This window comes from Salvelinus namaycush, chromosome 40 (assembly GCF_016432855.1).
Source record: "Salvelinus namaycush isolate Seneca chromosome 40, SaNama_1.0, whole genome shotgun sequence".
Taxonomy (NCBI): domain Eukaryota; kingdom Metazoa; phylum Chordata; class Actinopteri; order Salmoniformes; family Salmonidae; genus Salvelinus; species Salvelinus namaycush.
Window position 1 is genome coordinate 20,474,505 of NC_052346.1, and position 24,752 is coordinate 20,499,256.

The following is a 24,752-nucleotide window of genomic DNA, read 5'->3' on the forward strand; positions in this document are numbered from 1 at the left end:
TCTATTCGTCGTTCGTTTTATAATAAACTCTGTGACTAAATAGTAGACCTCTCTCTCTCACCCTCTCTCACTCTCACCCTCTCACTCTCTCGGCTAATATAGATCCTTTACCATAGCATATGTTTTTCATAACATTTTCCTATATATTTTGTACATATTTCTATTCAGATTCAAGATTTTGAATATTATATAATTAATTTATATTCCTTCTACTATGCAAAAAAGTACCACCAGTCTATTGTAGTTTCGTTTCATTATAAATATATTTAGTAAATATGGTTAATTTCACAGAAAGATATTCTGTATTTTATAGAATCTATGAATAAATTCCCCTTATTATAAAACCTACAGTGGAAAACATAAATTGCAGCTCGCTGTTGGACATGCGCGTGGTGTAGAGCACGGAATATGGCGGCCTGCATCTGATGGCAAAAGAAGGATCTGACGCGAATACCTTCTCGAAACTGTGAGTACTACATTGTGTGTATTTCATGATAACTTCCAGATATAGTATATGGAATTTTCCCTCTCATCTAGGCCTACTGGTTTGTGTAGGCTATGTACAAACGCTGAGAGAGCAGAGATTAAACGTAAACAATGAGTACTACGCCATGAGCTCGGTGTGTATTTTTCATGGCACATTTTGGCTCTTGTAACATATTCCCTGGACTCTACTGCTGCACAGTGGGCGCTATTGGTGTTTACGATGGTCAATTCCTTTCAGAGAAAGAGATCGTCACAATAATAATACTTGTGGAGATATGATCGAGGCACATGTTCCATTTCTAAATCGTAATATTAGTTCCTAGCTGACATCATTGACAGGAACAGAGAGAATTATGAAAAAGGGAAAAGGAAACGCATCACACGCCGATGTTTTATTTGGTCAATTGATTGCCAACACACGTTAGTATGTTTTTATTTATACTTTACTGTTTTATTTACACTAGGCTTGCCGCATTTCCCCAAAAACTTATTTTCACAGGGTTGTCTTTGAAAAACAATGAGTCAATCAATAGGCTTTTCTTTATCTAACATAATGCTTAACAGTTGCCTATCTATGTACCCATTTTTGCAATATATATTAATGAATTAAATAAGTAGTAACGAAAGATAAACTAAGGGCATATTTTTCTAATTTCTAAACTGCTGTGAGCCTCTTCGGTTAACGCCCACATCTGAGGAGTGCAGCCACTCGATATGGACACGCCCCCTACATTCGTTTTTCTCGGACACCATTCACGTCATGTCATGTTATACAATGTATCAAATAGAGATTTTATGGTGTAACAGCAAGGGTTCTTAAAGGGTAGGTAACATAAACGTAACCACATGTAACATAAGGATTTGCATTAGTGTACACATGAAAAATCACAATGCAAAGTTACACCTTTTTTTGGGAGTATTACATAAAACGGATTAGAATTTCCAAAGAATGCCGAAGTCATGTCGGGAAAGGTTTTTCAAGGGTGTGATGTAATATGGAAGACCCTGCAAGCCAACCTATTCCCTAAAATGTAAACTCCAAAAGGAATAACTTCAAATGTATAACTTCAAATTAAACCAAATCGTTGGCACTCATGACTACTGGTTTCAATTACTTTCAGCCAACTTACAAGCAAATACTTTATGAATTTATTTTTACAAATGAACTTGCAAGGTTGCTAGCCAACTAACCTAACATTAGCCCTACTTGCCTGCTAATATTAGCCCTACCAGCCAGTTGCTATCAACACCTAGCTTACAGCTACATTAAAGTAAACCAAAGTCTTGGAAATATATAACACCATACAACCAGTTATCAATGAATGTTAGCTGTATGCAGCTATCATAGCCAGCAAGCTAACCAGCCAGCTAAAGTTAGCTATTTAGCCAACTAGCTATTAGCCTAGCCAGCCTAGCCAACCACCACGGTTATGGTCGGCAAGCTAGAGCCCTCCTACTAGAGACCAGCTAGAACACAACTAACACATAACTGCAGATTAAAAGCAAAGAGAAAGCAGAGACTTACAGATTGATAGTTGGGGGCCCATCCGATGCAAACACTTATAAAAGAGTGCAGGCTGAGTTAGCTACCGAAGAGAGGAGAGACGGGTGCTTCATCGGGCCGAAATCCAAAATAGATTTCAGATGTCCGTCAGCTAGCGCGCTAGCACTAATCCAAGGTTGGAAAAGTTGCAAAACTCCCGTAGCCTACTTCACAGAGAACATGCCAAAAAGTTGACAAAACAAAAAGGAGAACAGACGAGGTAATACACAATTACAGCAAGCAGGTATGAGTCTTTCTGTCGTTTGGAGCCCACGGCAAGAAGGCACCGGTGCTAGCTTGCTAAAGGGGTCCCACCTAGATAATACAGCCACAGTTGTGGAAAAGTACACAATTGTCATACTTAAGTAAAAATACCTTAATAGAAAATGACTCAAGTGAAAGTCACCCTGTAAAGTACTACTTGAGTAAAAGTCTAAAAGTATTTGGTTTTAAATATACTTAAGTATCAAAAGTAAAAGTATAAATAATTTCAAATTCCTTATATTAAGCAAACTAGACGGCACTATTTCTTCATTTTTTATTTATTTTTACGAATAGCCAGGGGCACACTCCAACACTCTGACATAATTTACAAACAAAGCATGTGTGTTTAGTGAGTCTGCCAGATCAGAGGCAGTAGGGATGACCAGAGATGTTCTCTTGATAGGTGCTTGAATTGGACCATTTTCCTGTCTTGCTAAGCAATATAAATGTAATGAATACCTTTGGGTGTCAGGGAAAATGTATGGAGTAAAAAGTACATTATTTTCTTTAGGAATGTCGTGAAGTAAAGTTGTCAAAAATATAAATAGTAAAGTACAGATAGCCCAAAAAACTACTTAAGCAGTACTTAAGTATTTTTACTTAAGTACATTACACCACTGCACAGCCACAAAGTCAGTGAATAGCATGAGGTGTGGCTAACGTTAGCCAGCTTGGGCTAAATTCGCTAGTATAGAGTAGATCCTCCATATGGCGTTGAGAAATTGTGGGTAGTTTAGAAGTTATCCGGAAATAAGTTAGTAATGTTTTTGTGTTATTACATATTTATTATGTCTGTACTTATAGGTAACCAGATCGGGACTACAACTACGTTACTAAGTCTTTGGCCGTGCTGTGTTCTTACCGTGGTGAGTAAAAACGAATGCTTGCTACCCGTTTAAACTTTTTCACCTCGAGACCCAAATGAGAAATTGATGGTCCTTCTGTGACCCAAATCGTCCTACAACAACCCAAACTAATAATACATAGTGTGTAATAATAGATATACAGTGGCTCGCAGAAGTATACACCCCCTTGGCATTTTTCCTATTTTGTTCCCTTACAACCTGGAATTAAAATAGATTTTTGTATCATTTGATTTACACAACATGCCTACCACTTTGTAGATTAAAAATATTTTTTTATTGTGAAACAAACAAGAAATAAGACAAAAAAACTGAACTTAATGGTGCATTACTATTCACCCCCCCAAAGTCAATACTTTGTAGAGACACCTTTTGCAGCAATTACAGCTGCAAGTCCCCTGCCGGTATGTCTCTATAAGCTTGGCACATCTAGCCACTGGGATATTTGCCCATTCTTCAAGGCAAAACTGCTCCAGCTCTTTCAAGTTTAATGGGTTCCGCTGGTGTACAGCAATATTTAAGTCATACCACAGATTCTCAATTGGATTGAGGTCTGGGCTTTGACTAGGCCATTCCAAGACATTAAAATATTTCCCCCTAAACCATTTGAGTGTTGCTTTAGCAGTATGCTTAGGTTCATTGTCCTGCTGGAAGGTGAACCTCCGTCCCAGTCTCAAATCTCTGGAAGACTGAAACAGGTTTCTCTCAAGAATTTCCCTGTATTTAGCACCATCCATCGTTCCTTCAATTCTGACCAGTTTCCCAGTCCCTTCCGATGGAAAAACATCCCCACAGCATGATGATGCTGCCACCACCATGCTTCACTGTGGGGATGGTGTTCTCTGGTGATGAGAGGTGTTGGGTTTGCCCCCGACATAGAGTTTTCTTTGATGGCCAAAAAGCTCAATTTTAGTCTCATCTGACCAGAGTACCTTCTTCCATATGTTTGGGGAGTCTCCCACATGCCTTTTGGCAAACACCAAACGTGTTTGCTTATTTTTTTCTTTAAGCAATGGCTTTTTTCTGGCCACTCTTCCGTAAAGCCCAGCTCTGTGGAGTGTACGGCTTAAAGTGGTCAAATCAAATCAAATGTATTTATATAGCCCTTCTTACATCAACTGATATCTCAAAGTGCTGTACAGAAACCCAGCCTAAAACCTAAAATCTGTCCTATGGACAGATACTCCAATGTCCGCGGTGGAGCTTTGCAGCTCCTTCTGGGTTATGTTTGTCTCTTTGTTGCCTCTCTGATTAATGCCCTCCTTGACTGGTCCATGATTTTTGGTGGGCAGCCCACTCTTGACAGGTTTGTTGTGGTGCCATATTCTTTCCATGTTTTATTAACGGATTTAATGGCGCTCCGTGGGATGTTCAAAGTTTTGGATATTTTTTTATAACCCAACCCTGATCTATACTCTCCAACTTTGTCCCTGACCTGTTTGGAGAGCTCCTTGGTCTTCATGGTACTGCTTGTTGGTGGTGCCCCTTGCTTAGTGGTGTTGCAGACTCTGGGGCCTTTCAGAACAGGTGTGTGTGTGTGTGTGTGTGTGTGTGTGTGTGTGTGTGTGTGTGTGTGTGTGTGTGTGTGTGTGTGTGTGTGTGTGTGTGTGCGCGCGCGCGTGATACTTAGATTGCACACAGGTGGACTTTATTTAACTAATTATGTGACTTCTGAAGGTAATTGGTTGCACCAGATCTTATTTAGGGGCTTCATAGCAAAGGGGGTGAATACATATGCACACACACCACTTTTCAGTTTTATATATTTTTTGAATCAAGCTATTCTTTTTTTTTTTCACTTCATCAATTTGGACTATTTTGTGTATGTCCATTACATGAAATCCAAATAAAAATCAATTTAAATTACAGGTTGTTAAGCAAACAAAATAGGACAAATGACAAGGTCGATGAATACTTTTGCAAGGCACTGTATTCTCATGACTCACCCCTGACATTCCCAGGGCCCCCTTTGGGACCCTACCCATAGTTTAAGACACCCTATGTTACAGGTTAGTAAACATAGAAGGTTTCCTTCCTATGACAACAAAAACTGAACAGTAGAACAATAATCCCTGAGTGGTGTTTATGTCATAATATTATTCATCTTCTAAATCAGAGAAGTGTATATCAGTACTGGTATATGTTGGACTACTGGTATAACCATCCTTTTATACATTATAACCATTTAATATGATGTTATTAAAGTGCCAGTATTATTTAGTATGGTATTGTTACTGTGGTTCCCCCCAAGCTAAGGAACAGTGTCAGATGCTCTCTCTGACCCTCCAAAATGGACATTACACACAGATATTACTGTATATATTATTTAAGTTTAAAACAGGTTGTCAGTGGTCTACTCCTGGGCAGGTCCATTTAAAAAGGACACATGAGCGCCAACATGTGAAGTTCATAGAAGCATGTCAAATGAAAGCTAAGAGTCTATATATATATATATATATATATATATATATATATATATATATATATATATATATATATATATTTTAATTAAGGCATATATACATTCTTCAACCATTTTCCATCCTAAAAATGTGGAATAATCAAAGGCTTTGATTTCTGGTCAAACAGATGGAAAAGGAGTCTTAGAAAATATCTAGCAGGAAAAAGTCCAAAAAAGTATCAGAAATAAACTCAAACACAGTAATGTGGCAGTAAAGACCCCTGCCAACTAATATCAACACCTAGATTTAGTTTGGGAGATTTGCCTTCTGTACGTTTAAGAAACATTGCCTTGTGCCCTTCCCACTGGGCACAGATGTCAGTTCAACGTCTAGTTTTGATTTACATTTGGTTGAGTTGTCAATTCAACTAAACATGTAGGTTCAAAGTTGGGTAAAAAAAGGTCACTTTTTGCAGATCAATCAGTTTTCCACGCTGATTCAACGTCATCATTTAATTCTCTTTTTTTTTTTTTAAATGACATGGAAACAATGTTGAGTAAACCAACTTTTGCCCAGTGGGTTATAATTCCGTTACCAAAAACCCACATCTTTAAGATAAAAGTTCACAACGGAATTACCCAACATTCTGTAATGGAATTACTGCAATTGAATCGGCTACAATGGTAAATCATAGTAGTCACAAACCAGTTGTGTCACCTGCTACTGTCATTCCTTCCTCTGGCATAATGTTATGTTAAGCTCATTACTGTCTTCTGCCATCTAGTGGTCAGAGAAAGACAGTGAAGACCTAGACAACATTTCTCTCTCTCTCCAGTTAATGCCATCTCTCCTGGCTCTTACTGATACCTACCTACTAGGGCTGGGAATTGCCAGGGACCAAAATGCTGTTAACGGATGTAAATCCACTTCACCTACTGTAGTTCAATAACCAACTTAAAAAAATATTTTTTACTCAAGGTGTGATGTCATAGGCACAGCTGACACCCCATTCTTTCTGCAGACATCTTTGAATCTTAATTCGGAGCAGGTATTTAAGAGTTTTGGAAAACGTGGTCGCATAAAAAACTGAGGGAGATTCTACCGTAAGTCTGTTTCATTTTGATGTGAAAAGTTGGAGTCAAAGCGTAATTCCGTTATCGTGGAATTGCCCTCCTCTAGTAATAAGGAAGGAGACCTAACTAAAACACTAGCACTTCCTCTCCTGTTGTAAAGTGGAGACTTCTCCTCTAGTAATAAGGAGACCTAACTAAAACACTAGCACTTCCTCTCCTGTTGTAAAGTGGGGACATCTCCTCTAGTAATAAGGAGACCTAACTAAAACACTAGCACTTCCTCTCCTGTTGTAAAGTGGAGACATCTCCTCTAGTAATAAGGAGACCTAACTAAAACACTAGCACTTCCTCTCCTGTTGTAAAGTGGAGACTTCTCCTCTAGTAATAAGGAGACCTAACTAAAACACTAGCACTTCCTCTCCTGTTGTAAAGTGGGGACATCTCCTCTAGTAATAAGGAGACCTAACTAAAACACTAGCACTTCCTCTCCTGTTGTAAAGTGGGGACATCTCCACTCCTCTCTGTCCTGGGGGCGTGGCCCTCCTGAATGGAACGCGGCCTCGACCAGTGAGCAGACACACATCGTCTGTCTGTTAATGAGAGGTTCTGGAATCCTTTTCATGTTAGAGTTCTTGACTCCCCCAGACAGACTCCCCCAGATGTACATGGCTTAATGGCCTTTTACAGAGGCTAGGAATCTTTATGGCTGGGGCAAGCTCAATGAGATCCACATCTAAGAAGGGGAGGGAGGAAGGAAGCGAGAGAGGGTGAGGGGCTGGGGAGAGGGACAGAGAGCTCTTACACTGCAAAACCTAAACCTGACATTTTTGTTGGCTCAGGAGAGATGTTGATAGAGAGAGAATTCCTTCTTCTTTTTCCATCACATGGATTTAATTGGGACTTTACTGGTTAGCTGGATGCTTTCTCACCTTGAGTGTCCTCTTTGGTGATTGGTTTCATCTTGCGAATGTAAGATATCCGTAGAACCAGAGTGGTCTAGGCTCCATTGCTCATTGTTACCTACCTAAAACAGCCTTATCTAGTTGGCTGTGTGGACACATTTCCTTTCTATGTGTTGTTGTTTTGTACCTTGCACTGGGACAGTGATTAGATTGGATGTGCACTACATTTGAACAGGTTCTAATTGTTAGACAACACCAGTTATTATTCTGTCTGTCTGTACTGTCTGGAGGCTTCAGTCTTCAGCCTGGGTCATGTTATTATTCTGTCTGGAGGCTTCAGCCTGGGTCATGTTATTATTCTGTCTGTCTGGAGGCTTCAGTCTTCAGCCTGGGTCATGTTATTATTCTGTCTGGAGGCTTCAGCCTGGGTCATGTTATTATTCTGTCTGTCTGGAGGCTTCAACGTGGGGCATGTTATTATTCTGTCTGTCTGGAAGGCTTCAGTCTTCAGCCTGGGTCATGTTATTATTCTGTCTGTCTGGAAGGCTTCAGTCTTCATCCTGGGTCATGTTATTATTCTGTCTGTCTGGAAGGCTTCAGTCTTCAGCCTGGGTCATGTTATTATTCTGTTTGTCTGGAGGCTTCAGTCTTCAGCCTGGGTCATGTTATTATTCTGTCTGTCTGGAAGGCTTCAGTCTTCATCCTGGGTCATGTTATTATTCTGTCTGTCTGGAAGGCTTCAGTCTTCAGCCTGGGTCATGTTATTATTCTGTCTGTCTGGAGGCTTCAGTCTTCATCCTGGGTCATGTTATTATTCTGTCTGTCTGGAGGCTTCAGTCTTCATCCTGGGTCATGTTATTATTCTGTCTGTCTGGAAGGCTTCAGTCTTCATCCTGGGTCATGTTATTATTCTGTCTGTCTGGAGGCTTCAGTCTTCAGCCTGGGTCATGTTATTATTCTGTACTGTCTGGAGGCTTCAGTCTTCAGCCTGGGTCATGTTATTATTCTGTTTGTCTGGAGGCTTCAGTCTTCAGCCTGGGTGATGTTATTATCCTCCCGGGTGGCGCAGTGGTCTAGGGCACTGCATCGCAGTGCTAGCTGCGCCACCAGAGTCTCTGGGTTCGCGCCCAGGCTGGGCTGGGTTCGCGCCCAGGCTCTGTCGCAGCCGGCCGCAACCGGGAGGTCCGTGGGGCGACGCACAATTGGCATAGCGTCGTCCGGGTTAGGGAGGGTTTGGCCGGTAGGGATATCCTTGTCTCAGTATGTAAAATGTAATAAAATGTATGCACTCTACTGTAAGTCGCTCTGGATAAGAGCGTCTGCTAAATGACTAAAATGTAAAATGTAAATGTATTATTCTGTCTGTCTGGAGGCTTCAGTCTTCAGCCTGGGTCATGTTATTATTCTGTCTGTCTGGAGGCTTCAGTCTTCAGCCTGGGTCATGTTATTATTCTGTCTGTCTGGAGGCTTCAACGTGGGGCATGTTATTATTCTGTCTGTCTGGAAGGCTTCAGTCTTCATCCTGGGTCATGTTATTATTCTGTCTGTCTGGAGGCTTCAGTCTTCAGCCTGGGTCATGTTATTATTCTGTCTGTCTGGAGGCTTCAGTCTTCATCCTGGGTCATGTTATTATTCAGTCTTCATCCTGGGTCATGTTATTATCCAGTCTTCATCCTGGGTCATGTTATTATTCAGTCTTCATCCTGGGTCATGTTATTATTCAGTCTTCATCCTGGGTCATGTTATTTTTCAGTCTTCATCCTGGGTCATGTTATTATTCTGTCTTCATCCTGGGTCATGTTATTATTCAGTCTTCATCCTGGGTCATGTTATTATTCAGTCTTCATCCTGGGTCATGTTATTATTCAGTCTTCAGTCTGGGTCATGTTATTATCCAGTCTTCATCCTGGGTCATGTTATTATTCTGTCTTCATCCTGGGTCATGTTATTATTCTGTCTTCATCCTGGGTCATGTTATTTTTCAGTCTTCATCCTGGGTCATGTTATTATTCTGTCTTCATCCTGGGTCATGTTATTATCCAGTCTTCATCCTGGGTCATGTTATTATTCAGTCTTCAGTCTGGGTCATGTTATTATCCAGTCTTCATCCTGGGTCATGTTATTATTCAGTCTTCAGTCTGGGTCATGTTATTATCCAGTCTTCAGTCTGGGTCATGTTATTATCCAGTCTTCATCCTGGGTCATGTTATTATCCAGTCTTCATCCTGGGTCATGTTATTATCCAGTCTTCATCCTGGGTCATGTTATTATTCTGTCTGGAGGCTCCAGTCTTCATCCTGGGTCATGTTATTATCCAGTCTTCATCCTGGGTCATGTTATTATCCAGTCTTCATCCTGGGTCATGTTATTATCCAGTCTTCATCCTGGGTCATGTTATTATTCTGTCTGGAGGCTCCAGTCTTCATCCTGGGTCATGTTATTATCCAGTCTTCATCCTGGGTCATGTTATTATTCAGTCTTCATCCTGGGTCATGTTATTATTCTGTCTGGAGGCTCCAGTCTTCATCATGGGTCATGTTATTATCCAGTCTTCATCCTGGGTCATGTTATTATCCAGTCTTCAGCCTGGATCATGTTATTATTCAGTCTGTCTGGAGGCTCCAGTCTTCAGCCTGGGTCATGTTATTATTCTGTCTGTCTGGAGGCGTCAGTCTTCATCCTGGGTCATGTTATTATTCTGTCTGTCTGGAGGCTCCAGTCTTCAGCCTGGATCATGTTATTATTCTGTCTGTCTGGAGGCTCCAGTCTTCAGCCTGGATCATGTTATTATTCTGTCTGTCTGGAGGCTCCAGTCTTCAGCCTGGGTCATGTTATTATTCTGTCTTCATCCTGGGTCATGTTATTATTCAGTCTTCATCCTGGGTCATGTTATTATTCAGTCTGTCTGGAGACTTCAGTCTTCATCCTGGGTCATGTTATTATTCTGTCTGGAGGCTCCAGTCTTCATCCTGGGTCATGTTATTATTCTGTCTGGAGACTTCAGTCTTCATCCTGGGTCATGTTATTATTCTGTCTGGAGACTTCAGTCTTCATCCTGGGTCATGTTATTATTCTGTCTGGAGGCTCCAGTCTTCATCCTGGGTCATGTTATTATTCTGTCTGGAGGCTCCAGTCTTCATCCTGGGTCATGTTATTATTTCTATGCATTGAACGGATTTTCCTTTTGTCGACCTCCTTTCACTACTCTGGACGTGACTAAAAACCGCACCTTTCACTACTCTGGACGTGACTAAAAACCGCACCTTTCACTACTCTGGACGTGACTAAAAACCGCACCTTTCATGTCGGTAAAAGTTGTTTAAGGTGTCCTAACTCCTCTGTATGGGCTAGTACAAGAGCATGGACTCCAGTATTACTGTACTTTGGATAAAAGTGTCTGCTACATGGCGTATATTACTGTACCGTCCACAGCCATGACAGCTGTGGAGAGCTCCAAGTACTCTTTGATGTTCAGAAGCCTGCATGGTCCGGAGGCCCAGTAAATTATTACACTGTCTGTCAGTGATGAAATCCACTTCTGCTTTTCATTCCCTCAGAATGCGTTCCTCGTGATTAACACTGATCCTTTTCCTTCTGTGTCCTGTTCCCAGCTTCTGCTGCTTTAGTTGCTGTGGCAATGAAGATGATCAAAAAATTCCCCTCCATGTCAGTTGTTGCTGTTAGATATTTCTCCAGTAGATGTTTCTTTGTGTGTACTCTTGCTGAAACAAGCTGTGGATATAGATTTTGCCTGCTGTACCAACCTAGAAAGAGGGCCCCGCCTAACTCTACTTGTATCCCTTGTTTAAAATGTATCTTGACCTCAATGGAACTTGGTTAAATAAAGGTTAAGAAAACATGCATTGGGATTTCCTGGTTAAATACAGGTTAACAAATAAATGTCTCTCTCTGTGTATCTGCTCTAGGGGCTCAGCACCGCGTCGGTAGTGGCACATTGACCAGTCTGGGGTCCCCTCACCTGGCACCTGGTGGTACCATCGGTCAAAATGGGCCGAACACCTCAGAAAGGTCATCACTTTTTTAATGCTTTGTGTTGAATTGGTTCTATTATTTTCTACTCTAAAGTGTTTAAATGAGGTGTTGAACTGTCTCCTTTTCAGAGCCAAAAGAAGAGAGGAGGGAGAAACCTGAGAGAAGTAACCCCTCTCCAGGAACCGGTCCCCCCTCTCTGGATAAATCTAATGGTATTAAACATGTCCTACAATGTTCTTCTCTGTCACAATATAGTGTAACCTAAGATTGTCAGATAGTATGAACTATGACCTTTTGTTTTGCCAGAACCCTTCAGTTGGGAGGAGTACCTTAAGGAAACGTCATCCACAGCCGCTTCTCCCAGCTGTTTCAGACAGGTAGATATGACCCAGTAACTACAACACTATGGGCTGCTTTAGGAAGTGCTTTTTGACTTGTGTCCAATCCCAAATCAACCCCTAACCCCCCCATGCATTCCTAGATCTGAGAGGATTAGAAAAGGTGTCAACAATTTGGTAACATTAGGTTTAGATAAAACTCTGCCTAACATAACATTAGGTTTAGATAAAACTCTGCCCAACATAACATTAGGTTTAGATAGGGAAAGGGGGATACCTAGTTAGTTGTACAACTGAATGCATTCAACTGAAACGTGTCATTTAACCCGACCCCTCTGAATCAGAGAGGTGTGGAGGGCTGTCTTAATCAACATCCACGTCTTCACGGGCCGGGGAACAGTGGGTTAACTTCCTTGTTCAGGGACAGAACGACAGATTTTTTATTTATTTTGGTTACTGGCCCAACGCTCTAACCACTAGGCTACCTGTCGCCCCATTATAAGCAAATCATTCCATTAATGACTGATCCATTGTCCTCCTGTCTCCCCCAGTCCCGTTTCCCTCCCAGTAATGACTTCAAGGCTGGTATGAAGCTGGAAGCCCACGACCCTCGGAACAACACGTCCATCTGCATCGCCACGGTGATGGGTATGATGGGTACGCGCCTGCGTCTCCGTCTGGACGGGAGTGACAACACCAACGATTTCTGGAGACTGGTGGACTCCTCAGACATTCAGCCTATAGGGACCTGTGAGAGGACAGGAGACATGCTGCAGCCACCTCTGGGTAAGGCTACATAGAGAGATATGACATGTTATAAGACTTTATAAAGGTTTATTATACATCCAGCCTATAGGGACCTGTGAGAGGACAGGAGACATGCTGCAGCCACCTCTGGGTAAGGCTACATAGAGAGATATGACATGTTATAAGACTTTATAAAGGTTTATTATACATCCAGCCTATAGGGACCTGTGAGAGGACAGGAGACATGCTGCAGCCACCTCTGGGTAAGGCTACATAGAGAGATATGACATGTTATAAGACTTTAGAAAAGTTTATTATACATCCAGCCTATACGGACCTGTGAGAGGAAAGGAGACATGCTGCAACTGCTGCTGGGTAAAGGCTGCACTATATCCTGAAATGTGCAGCATAGAAATAACATATTATAACATATAACGTTATAACATATTATAACATAACACATAACATATTATAGCATATAACATATTATAGCATATACCATGTTATAATATAACATCCCATATAACATATCATATAACATATTATAACATAACATATTATAACATATTATAACATATCATATAACATTATAACATATCATATAAGATTATAACATTACATATTATAACATATCATATAACATATTATAACATACCGTATAGCATATTATAACATATTATAACATATCATATAACACATAACATATAACTATTATAACATAACATATTATAACATAACATATTATAACATAACATATCATATAACATTATAACATATCATATAAGATTATAACATTACATATTATAACATATCATATAACATATTATAACATAACACATAACATATTATAACAACATATAGCATATTATAACATATTATAGCATAACATATTATAGCATAACATATCATATAGCATATTATATAATATTATAACATAAAAACAAAGAGTTGCACACTCTATATGTATAACCTCACAGTAATTTATTGGGTAAAAAATGTATTACTGTGAGGTTATACATACAGTTGAAGTTGGAAATTTACATACACCTTAGCCAAATACATTTAAACTCAGTTTTTCACAATTCCTGAAATTTAATCCCAGTAAGAATTCCCTGTCTTAGGTCAGTTAGGATCACCACTTTATTTTAAGAATGTGAAATGTCAGAATAATAGTAGAGAGAATTATTTATTTCAGCTTTTATTTCTTTCATCACATTCCCAGTGGGTCAGAAGTTCACATACACTCAATTAGTATTTGGTAGCATTGCCTTTAAATTGTTTAACTTGGGTCAAATGTTTCGGGTAGCCTTCCGCAAGCTTCCCACAATAAGTTGGGTGAATTTTGGCCCATTCCTCCTGACAGAGCTGGTGTAACTGAGTCAGGTTTGTAGGCCTCCTTGCTCGCACACGCTTTTTCAAGTCTGCCCACAAATGTTCTATAGGATTGAGGTCAGGGCCTTGTGATTGCCACTCCAATACCTTGACTTTGTTGTCCTTAAGCCATTTTGCCACAACTTTGGAAGTATGCTTGGGGTCATTGTCCATTTGGAAGACCCATTTGCGACCAAGCTTTAACTTCCTGACTGATGTATTGATGTTGCTTCAATATATCCACATAATTTTCCTCCCTCATGATGCCATCTATTTTGTGAAGTGCACTTCTGCAGTAAAGCACCCCCACAACATGACGCTGCCACCCCCATGCTTCACGGTTTGGATGGTGTTCTTCGGCTTGCAAGCGTCCCCCTTTTTCCTCCAAACATAACAATGGTCATCATGGCCAAACAGTTCTATTTTTGTTTCATCAGACCAGAGGACTATTCCCCAAAAAGTACGATCTTTGTCCCCATGTGCAGTTGCAAACCCTAGTCTGTCTTTTTTATGGAGGTTTTGGAGCAGTGGCTTCTTCCTTGCTGAGCGGCCTTTCAGGTTATGTTGATATAGGACTCGTTTCACTGTGGATATAGATACTTTTGTACCTGTTTCCTCCAGCATCTTCACAAGGTCCTTTGCTGTTGTTCTGGGATTGATTTGCACTTTTTGCACCAAAGTACGTTCATCTCTAGGAGACAGAACACGTCTTCTTCCTGAGCGGTATGATGACTACGTGGTCCCATGGTGTTTATACTTGCGTACTATTGTTTGTACAGATGAACAAGGTACCTTCAGGCGTTTGGAAATTGCTCCCAAGGATGAACCAGACTTGTGGAGGTCTACACTTTCTTTTCTGAGGTCTTGGCTGATTTCTTTTGATTTTCCCATGATGTCAAGCAAAGAGGCACTGAGTTTGAAGGTAGGCCTTGAAATACATCCACAGGTACACCTCCAATTGACACAAATTATGTCAATTAGCCTATCAGAAGCTTCTAAAGCCATGACATAATTTTGTGGAATTTTCCAAGCTGTTTAAAGGCACAGTCAGCTTAGTGTATGTAAATTTCTGACCCACTGGAATTGTGATACAGTGAAATAATCTGTCTGTAAACAATTGTTGGAAAAATTACTTATGTTATGCACAAAGTAGATGTCCTAACCGACTTGCCAAAACTATAGTTTGTTAACACGAAATTTGTGAAGTGGTTGAAAAACGGGTTTTAATGACTCCAACCAAAGTGTATGTAAACTTCCGACTTCAACTGTATATGGATTGTGCCACTCTCTTTGTATTTATAGTTTACAGTTTATTCACCGTTAGTCAGCACCTCGACACTAAATAATGTTCTCTGGGTCTGCGCCAGCTCATGCTTTTTATTTAACATATTATAGCATAACACATTATAACACATTATAACAACATATTATAGCATAACACATTATAGCATAACATATTGTAACAACATATTATAGCATAACACATTATAGCATAACACATTATAGCATAACACATTATAGCATAACACATTGTAACACATTATAACAACATATTATAGCATAACACATTATAACACACTATAACAACATATTGTAGCATAACACATTATAACAACATATTATAGCATAACACATTATAACACATTATAGTATATTATAGCATAACACATTATAACACATTATAGTATATTATAGCATAACACATTATAACAACATATTATAGGATAACACATTATAATACATTATAGCATAACACATTATAACAATATATTATAGCATAACACATTATAGCATAACACATTATAGCATAACATATTATAGCATAACACATTATAGCATAACACATTATAGCATAACATATTATAGCATAACACATTATAGAATAACACATTATAGCATAACATATTATAGCATAACATATTATAGCATAACACATTATAGAATAACACATTATAGCATAACACATTATAGAATAACATATTCTAGCATAACATATTATAGCATAACACATTATAGAATAACATATTCTAGCATAACATATTATAGCATAACACATTATAGAATAACACATTATAGCATAACACATTATAGCATAACATATTATAGCATAACACATTATAGCATAACACATTATAGCATAACATATTCTAGCATAACACATTATAGCATAACACATTATAGCATAACACATTATAGCATAACACATTATAGCATAACACATTATAGCATAACACATTATAGAATAACATATTCTAGCATAACATATTATAGCATAACACATTATAGAATAACACATTATAGCATAACATATTATAGCATAACACATTCTAGCATAACACATTATAGCATAACACATTATAGCATAACATATTCTAGCATAACACATTATAGCATAACACATTATAGCATAACATATTGTAACAACACATTATAGCATAACATATTATAGCATAACACATTATAGCATAACATATTATAGCATAACACATTATAGCATAACACACTATAGCATAACACATTATAGCATATTATAGCATAACACATTATAGAATAACACATTATAGCATAACATATTCTAGCATAACACATTATAGCATAACACATTATAGCATAACATATTGTAACAACATATTATAGAATAACACATTATAGCATAACACATTATAGCATAACATATTATAGCATAACACATTATAGAATAACACATTATAGAATAACACATTATAGCATAACACATTATAGCATAACACATTATAGAATAACACATTATAGCATAACACATTATAGAATAACATATTATAGCGTAACATATTATAGCATAACATATTATAGCATAACAGATTATAGAATAACACATTATAGCATAACACATTATAGCATAACACATTATAGCATAACATATTCTAGCATAACATATTATAGCATAACACATTATAGAATAACACATTATAGAATAACATATTCTAGCATAACATATTATAGCATAACATATTATAGAATAACACATTATAGCATAACACATTATAGCATAACATATTATAGCGTAACACATTATAGAATAACACATTATAGCATAACACATTATAGAATAACACATTATAGAATAACACATTATAGAATAACACATTATAGCATAACACATTATAGAATAACACATTATACTATAACACATTATAGAGTAACACATTATAGAGTAACACATTATAGCGTAACACATTATAGAATAACACATTATAGCATAACACATTATAGCATAACATATTGTAACAACATATTCTAGCATAACACATTATAGCATAACACATTATAGCACAACATATTATAGCATAACACATTATAGCATAACACATTATAGCATAACATATTCTAGCATAACATATTGTAACAACATATTCTAGCATAACACATTATAGCATAACATATTATAGAATAACATATTGTAACATATTATAGCGTAACACATTATAGAATAACATATTGTAACATATTATAGCGTAACACATTATAGCATAACATATTGTAACATATTATAGCGTAACACATTATAGCATAACATATTGTAACATATTATAGCATAACACATTATAGCATAACACATTATAGCATAACATATTATAGCATAACACATTATAGCATAACACATTATAGAATAACACATTATAGCATAACACATTATAGAATAACATATTGTAACACATTATAGCATAACACATTATAACAACATATTATAGCATAACACATTATAGAATAACATATTGTAACACATTATAACATAACACATTATAGAATAACATATTATAGCATAACACGTTATAGCATAACACATTATAGCATAACACATTATAGCATAACATATTATAGCATAACACATTATAGCATAACATATTATAGCATAACACATTATAGAATAACATATTGTAACATATTATAGCATAACACATTATAGCATAACACATTATAGCATAACACATTATAGCATAACACATTATAGCATAACATATTATAGCATAACACATTATAGCATAACACATTATAGCATAACACATTATAGCATAACACATTATAGCATAACATATTATAGCATAACATATTATAGCATAACATATTATAGCGTAACATATTATAACATAAACTCAACGAAAAAGAAACGTCTTCTCACTGTCAACTGCGTTTATTTTCAGCAAACGTAACATGTGTAAATATTTGTATGAACATAATAAGATTCAACAACTGAGACATAAACTGAACAAGTTCCACAGACATGTGACTAACAGAAATGGAATAATGTGTCCCTGAACAAAGGGGGGGTCAAAATCAAAAGTAACAGTCAGTATCTGGTGTGGCCCCCAGCTGCATTAAGTACTGCAGTGCATCTCCTCCTCATGGACTGCACCAGATTAGCCAGTTCTTGCTGTGAGATGTTACCCCACTCTTCCACCAAGGCACCTGCAAGTTCCCGGACATTTCTGGGGGGAATGGCCCTGGCCCTCACCCTCTAATCCAACAGGTCCCAGACGTGCTCAATGGAATTGAGATCCGGGCTCTTCGCTGGCCATGGTAGAACACTGACATTCCTGTCTTGCAGGAAATCACACACAGAATGAGGAGAATGGCTGGTGGCATTGTCATGCTGGAGGGTCATGTCAGGATGAGCCTGCAGGAAGGGTACCACATGAGGGAGGAGGATGTGTTCCCTGTAATGCACAGCGTTGAGATTGCCAGCAATGACAACAAGCTCAGTTCGATGATGCCGTGACACACCACCCCAGACCATGACGGACCCTCCACCTCCAAATCGATCCCACTCCAGAGTACAGGTCTCAGTGAATCGCTCATTCCTTCGACGATAAACGTGAATCCGACCATCACCCCTGGTGAGACAAAACCCTGACTCGTCAGTGAAGAGCACTTTTTGCCGGTACTGTCTGGTCCAGCGACGGTGGGTTTGTGCCCATAGGCAACGTTGTTGCCGGTGATGTCTGGTGAGGACCTGCCTTACAACAGGCCTACACGCCCTCAGTCCAGCCTCTCTCAGCCTATTGCGGACAGTCTGAGCACTGATGGAGGGATTGTGCGTTCCTGGTGTAACTCGGGCAGTTGTTGTTGCCATCCTGTACCTGTCCCGCAGGTGTGATGTTCGGATGTACCGATCCTGTGCAGGTGTTGTTACACGTGGTCTGCCACTGCGAGGACGATCAGCTGTCCATCCTGTCTCCCTGTAGGCGTCTCACAGTACGGACATTGCAATTTATGGCCCTGGCCACATCTGCAGTCCTCATGCCTCCTTGCAGCATGCCTAAGGCACGTTCACGCAGATGAGCATGGACCCTGGGCATCTTTCTTTTGGTGTTTTTTAGAGTCAGTAGAAAGGCCTCTTTAGTGTCCTAAGTTTTCATAACTGTGACCTTAATTGCCTACTGTAAGCTGTTACTTTCTTAACGACCGTTCCACAGGTGCATGTTCATTAATTGTTCATGGTTCATTGAACAAGCATGGGAAACAGTGTTTAAACCCTTTACAATGAAGATCTGTGAAGTTATTTGTATTTTTACAAATGATCTTTGTTTCTTTTTTTGTTTATTATAATGTAACATATTATAGCGTAAAATATTATAACACATTATAACATATCATATGTTAATAAGACATTATAAAGTGTTGTACTTGCTTATAACAGCAATAAAGTAGCAATATATTCTAAATCTTTAACTTTTTCTTTGAGTTGTCTTTAGGCTTCAGAATGAATGCCTCCTCGTGGCCTATGTTCCTCCTGAGAACCCTGACTGGAGCAGAGATGGCACCAGCCACAGCTTTTAAAAAGGTCAAGAAAGAAAAATGGAACATTTCACATTGGACCATAAAGCTTTACTGTAGTGTATTGTAGTGTATCAATGATTTACGTGTGTGTACATAAACAGATCTGTCTGGTCTGGACTAACAGAGAGTTCTCTGTGTGTGTATATAAACAGATCTGTCTGGTCTGGACTAACAGAGAGTTCTCTGTGTGTATATAAACAGATCTGTCTGGTCTGGACTAACAGAGTTCTCTGTGTGTGTATATAAACAGATCTGTCTGGTCTGGACTAACAGAGAGTTCTCTGTGTGTATATAAACAGATATGTCTGTTCTGGACTAACAGAGTTCTCTGTGTGTGTATATAAACAGATCTGTCTGGTCTGGACTAACAGAGAGTTCTCTGTGTGTGTATATAAACAGATCTGTCTGGTCTGGACTAACAGAGAGTTCTCTGTGTGTATATAAACAGATCTGTCTGGTCTGGACTAACAGAGTTCTCTGTGTGTGTATATAAACAGATCTGTCTGGTCTGGACTAACAGAGAGTTCTCTGTGTGTATATAAACAGATATGTCTGTTCTGGACTAACAGAGGTCTCTGTGTGTGTATATAAACAGATCTGTCTGGTCTGGACTAACAGAGAGTTCTCTGTGTGTGTATATAAACAGATCTGTCTGGTCTGGACTAACAGAGAGTTCTCTGTGTGTATATAAACAGATCTGTCTGGTCTGGACTAACAGAGAGTTCTCTGTGTGTGTATATAAACAGATCTGTCTGGTCTGGACTAACAGAGAGTTCTCTGTGTGTGTATATAAACAGATCTGTCTGGTCTGGACTAACAGAGAGTTCTCTGTGTGTGTATATAAACAGATCTGTCTGGTCTGGACTAACAGAGAGTTCTCTGTGTGTATATAAACAGATCTGTCTGGTCTGGACTAACAGAGAGTTCTCTGTGTGTGTATATAAACAGATCTGTCTGGTCTGGACTAACAGAGAGTTCTCTGTGTGTGTATATAAACAGATCTGTCTGGTCTGGACTAACAGAGAGGTCTCTGTGTGTGTATATAAACAGATCTGTCTGGTCTGGACTAACAGAGAGTTCTCTGTGTGTGTATAAACAGATCTGTCTGGTCTGGACTAACAGAGTTCTCTGTGTGTGTATATAAACAGATCTGTCTGGTCTGGACTAACAGAGAGTTCTCTGTGTGTATATAAACAGATCTGTCTGGTCTGGACTAACAGAGTTCTCTGTGTATATATAAACAGATCTGTCTGGTCTGGACTAACAGAGGTCTCTGTGTGTGTATATAAACAGATCTGTCTGGTCTGGACTAACAGAGAGTTCTCTGTGTGTATATATAAACAGATCTGTCTGGTCTGGACTAACAGAGGTCTCTGTGTGTATATATAAACAGATCTGTCTGGTCTGGACTAACAGAGAGTTCTCTGTGTGTATATAAACAGATCTGTCTGGTCTGGACTAACAGAGTTCTCTGTGTGTATATAAACAGATCTGTCTGGTCTGGACTAACAGAGAGTTCTCTGTGTGTGTATATAAACAGATCTGTCTGGTCTGGACTAACAGAGTTCTCTGTGTGTATATAAACAGATCTGTCTAGTCTGGACTAACAGAGAGTTCTCTGTGTGTGTATATAAACAGATCTGTCTGGTCTGGACTAACAGAGTTCTCTGTGTGTGTATATAAACAGATCTGTCTGGTCTGGACTAACAGAGTTCTCTGTGTGTAGGAACCCTCCATGCCCTCCCAGAACCTCTTTAAACCTGGGATGAAGCTAGAAGCAGTGGACAAGAAGAACCCCTACCTGATTTGCCCGGCAACCATCGGAGAGGTCAAAGGTAACAAGATATTTTTATATGACCCACCTTTACCCCATCTCTTTGGAGGACAACTTTATAACTGTACCTCTATAATGGTTGTTATTTACTATAACACTATTGTTCCTTTGTCCCCTATTTGCCGTATGATTGATGTATCTCCTGCTACGTCTTACTGTTTGTTATTGTAATCTTTATTTTTAGGTGATGAGATCTTTGTGATGTTTGACGGCTGGAGAGGGGCCTTCGACTACTGGTGCCAGTTTGACTCCAGAGACATATTCCCTGTAGGATGGTGTTCTCTGACCAGGCACAGCATCCAGCCTCCTGGCAACTTCTGTAAGTATCTCAACCTCACCACTAGAGGACAGCAGAGCCCTGCTTTCTGATGCGTTTGACCTGTCTGTCTGTCACCACGGGTGCTGCTGGCCCAGGGTTTCTTTCTGAAGCTGCCTGAATGAGCAGAGCTGGATGAGAAAAACAAACTGTTTCTTTCTGCGAGGATTTCGCTGGCTGTTTTCCCCTATTTCCTGTGCTATTTCCTTTATATTTGACTAAAATACAACTAGTAGGTTTACTACAATTAGTACTTTTCCACTGGTAATAATATTCCTTAATGTGTTCCACTGGTGTACATTCAAGCAGGATTGTCCTTCACACATTGCATTTGGGTCTAGTTTGCTTGTAAAAAGCAAAGATTATATATATCGTTATTTTGTATTGCCTTTTTTTTTGACAGGTTAAGATAATTTTCTGATTCAAGTAAATCATTGTAAATATATGATTGTGAGCTTCGTAATATCTTCCTTAATGTGTTATCTGTTTAACACTCTACTGCACACAACCTTTTTGCCCCCATATCATTTAAAAAAATTCCTACACATGACAATATGAGATGACATGTCTGTAAACAAGCCAATGAGGTGCAGAAGTTGGTATGACGTATCAATTGGGGGAGGGACCTTCTTACAGGAAGCAGAGCGACCTGAGTGCATGGTTTAAGTGAAGGGTACAATGCATTTCATTATTTTGCATGTTTAAATAGAGACAATAAAAAATATGTACTTGTGTAGGAACCTCTAAAGCAGAATATTTGATAGGTTTTAAACATTTAGTTTTTATATTTATTCAAAAAATGAAATGTTATTTTGTTGCCTCAGGGCAACATTGTGCAGTCGGGCTACTTTTCTTTTTGCCTCAGGGCAATATCATGCTCAATGAAAGACGTGTAAAAGGATGGCCTTGGACAATGTTTGGCCAACATATCCACTGACATTCACAGGCAGTGGACACAGAGACATTCCATTCTAGCCTAATCTGATAGAGAGGGCCATGAACTTTAGGACAATGACAGCTAGGAAGAATGGGCCCCAGAATGTAGTTTATGCGCAACTTGTATTTTTCGAATGAAAAGAGTGCTTCTTTGTACTACGTTCCCCTTAATCTGTTGTTGGTCTTAAACATTAGTTTCAAGTTCTATTCTGTCTTTTTTTCAATAGATTTTTTTTTCAATTATTGATACATTATCAAAAAGCATAAAACTTACCAAAAAATAGTATGAAATATTTGTAATAATGAACAACCAAATGGTGTGCAGTACAGGGTTAATTCTTCATCACGTCCTACAGCAGCAGCTGGTGTTGATTCTTAATGCTAGATTACTACATGTAGCTGTATTGTTCAGACCTATTTGTTCATGTCAAGCTGTGACCAATTATTGTTCCTTCTCAGCATACCACAGGGTATGTGTTGCTTTTCATAACCCTTTGATTGGTAAACCCTCATAGTAAGGCTGATGATCACGGGGCCTTTATTTCATCTATTGTACACAGACTTCCCTTGGCTTTCTTCAATTCCTCAACTTGACCCATTTTTCATAGAAATCTACCCATTTCTTAAATCATTTCTGGTTATTTTTAAGTAATATGTTCTTAACACCAAACAAACTAAAATAGAGAAGTAATTAACTCTTAATTCCATGACAAATGAAAGGGGTTTAACACAACGTTGACTCACCTACCAATCATTTTAAATGTGTGAATGATTTCAGCTCAGACACACTTTCCTTCAGTGCAGGAAGAATGTTGTTTTGCCTTATTTAATAGAGCCTGATTACCAGCCAGGGCCTGTCATCCCTGCTACCGTGCTGTATGCTCGTTTTGATAGGTTTTAGCATACACAAAACATCCAGCAGTCTTCTATACTCCACATTACCAGCCAGGGCCTGTCATCCCTGCTACCGTGCTGTATGCTAGTTTTGACACAAAACATCCAGCAGTCTTCTATACTCTACACTATCTATCACTTTACTTAGAGAGTCAAAACAACTCTCCCAGTACAGCTTCATGATCTCTTGTGCTATAAAGCTTCAAGCTGCTCTCTACAGCTCCGACAGGGGACTTGATATGGATAGCGTTAAGACTTCTGACAGAGGTTGTATCCCAAATAGCCCCCTATTCCCTATATAGTGCACTGCAAATAGCCCCCTATTCCCTATATAGTGCACTGGTCAAAATGAGTGCACTATAAAGGGAATATGGGGCCATTTGGGATACAGTCTGTGACTGATGGTGGTAGTTATGTGTCTTTCAAACTGGCCTCAATCTGGTCCTCTTCCCCCGAGCCACTGGCATGTTTACAACTGTCTTCCTGTGTTTATTGTGTGTGTGTCTGTTTGTCATCTGTGTGTGTGTGTGTGTGTGTGTGTGTGTGTGTGTGTGTGTGTGTGTGTGTGTGTGTGTGTGTGTGTGTGTGTGTGTGTGTGTGTGCCACGGTGTAGGTGCAGAGAGGATATAGTATGACGTGGAGATGGATGCATCTCTTCTCTCAGCAGAACTTTAACTGTTAGGAAACACACACTTCCTCTATCTCAGTATCAGTAACAGTCAGTTGGGGGGGGGGGGTTACTACCACCTTGTTCAGGTCAACGGCTCACATTTCTCTGACTGAAAAAAGTATTTATCAGGCTTCAAATGTATATCTCTTTTGCTATGTTTTTTAAAGATGCAATATGCAGAAATCGCTCTGCTATTTCCTGACTGCTAAAATTCTAATAGTTCTCCTGATTTCAGTTTGTTCCTAAACAACCAATATACGGTACAATGATTCTCTACACCATCTAAAGAGCTGTGAGTAGAAT

General features: G+C 38.9%; 1 protein-coding gene across 2 annotated transcripts; it reads left to right on the top strand.

Moving 5' to 3' along the window:
- Positions 1–384: 384 nt before the first annotated feature.
- Positions 385–22,299, top strand: LOC120033606 (sex comb on midleg-like protein 2). Of its 2 annotated transcripts, XM_038980024.1 has the most exons (9): positions 385–466; positions 3,098–3,159; positions 11,460–11,562; positions 11,655–11,738; positions 11,833–11,903; positions 12,416–12,650; positions 19,715–19,803; positions 21,526–21,634; positions 21,818–22,299. In XM_038980024.1, exons 3-9 carry the CDS (start codon positions 11,541–11,543, stop codon positions 22,000–22,002), a joined length of 795 nt encoding a protein of 264 aa, XP_038835952.1. In that variant the 5' UTR covers positions 385–466; positions 3,098–3,159; positions 11,460–11,540; the 3' UTR covers positions 22,003–22,299. The 2 variants fall into 2 exon arrangements, with proteins under 2 accessions (XP_038835952.1, XP_038835953.1); XM_038980025.1 differs by lacking the exon at positions 3,098–3,159 and having other exon boundaries at positions 388–466.
- Positions 22,300–24,752: the final 2,453 nt, after the last annotated feature.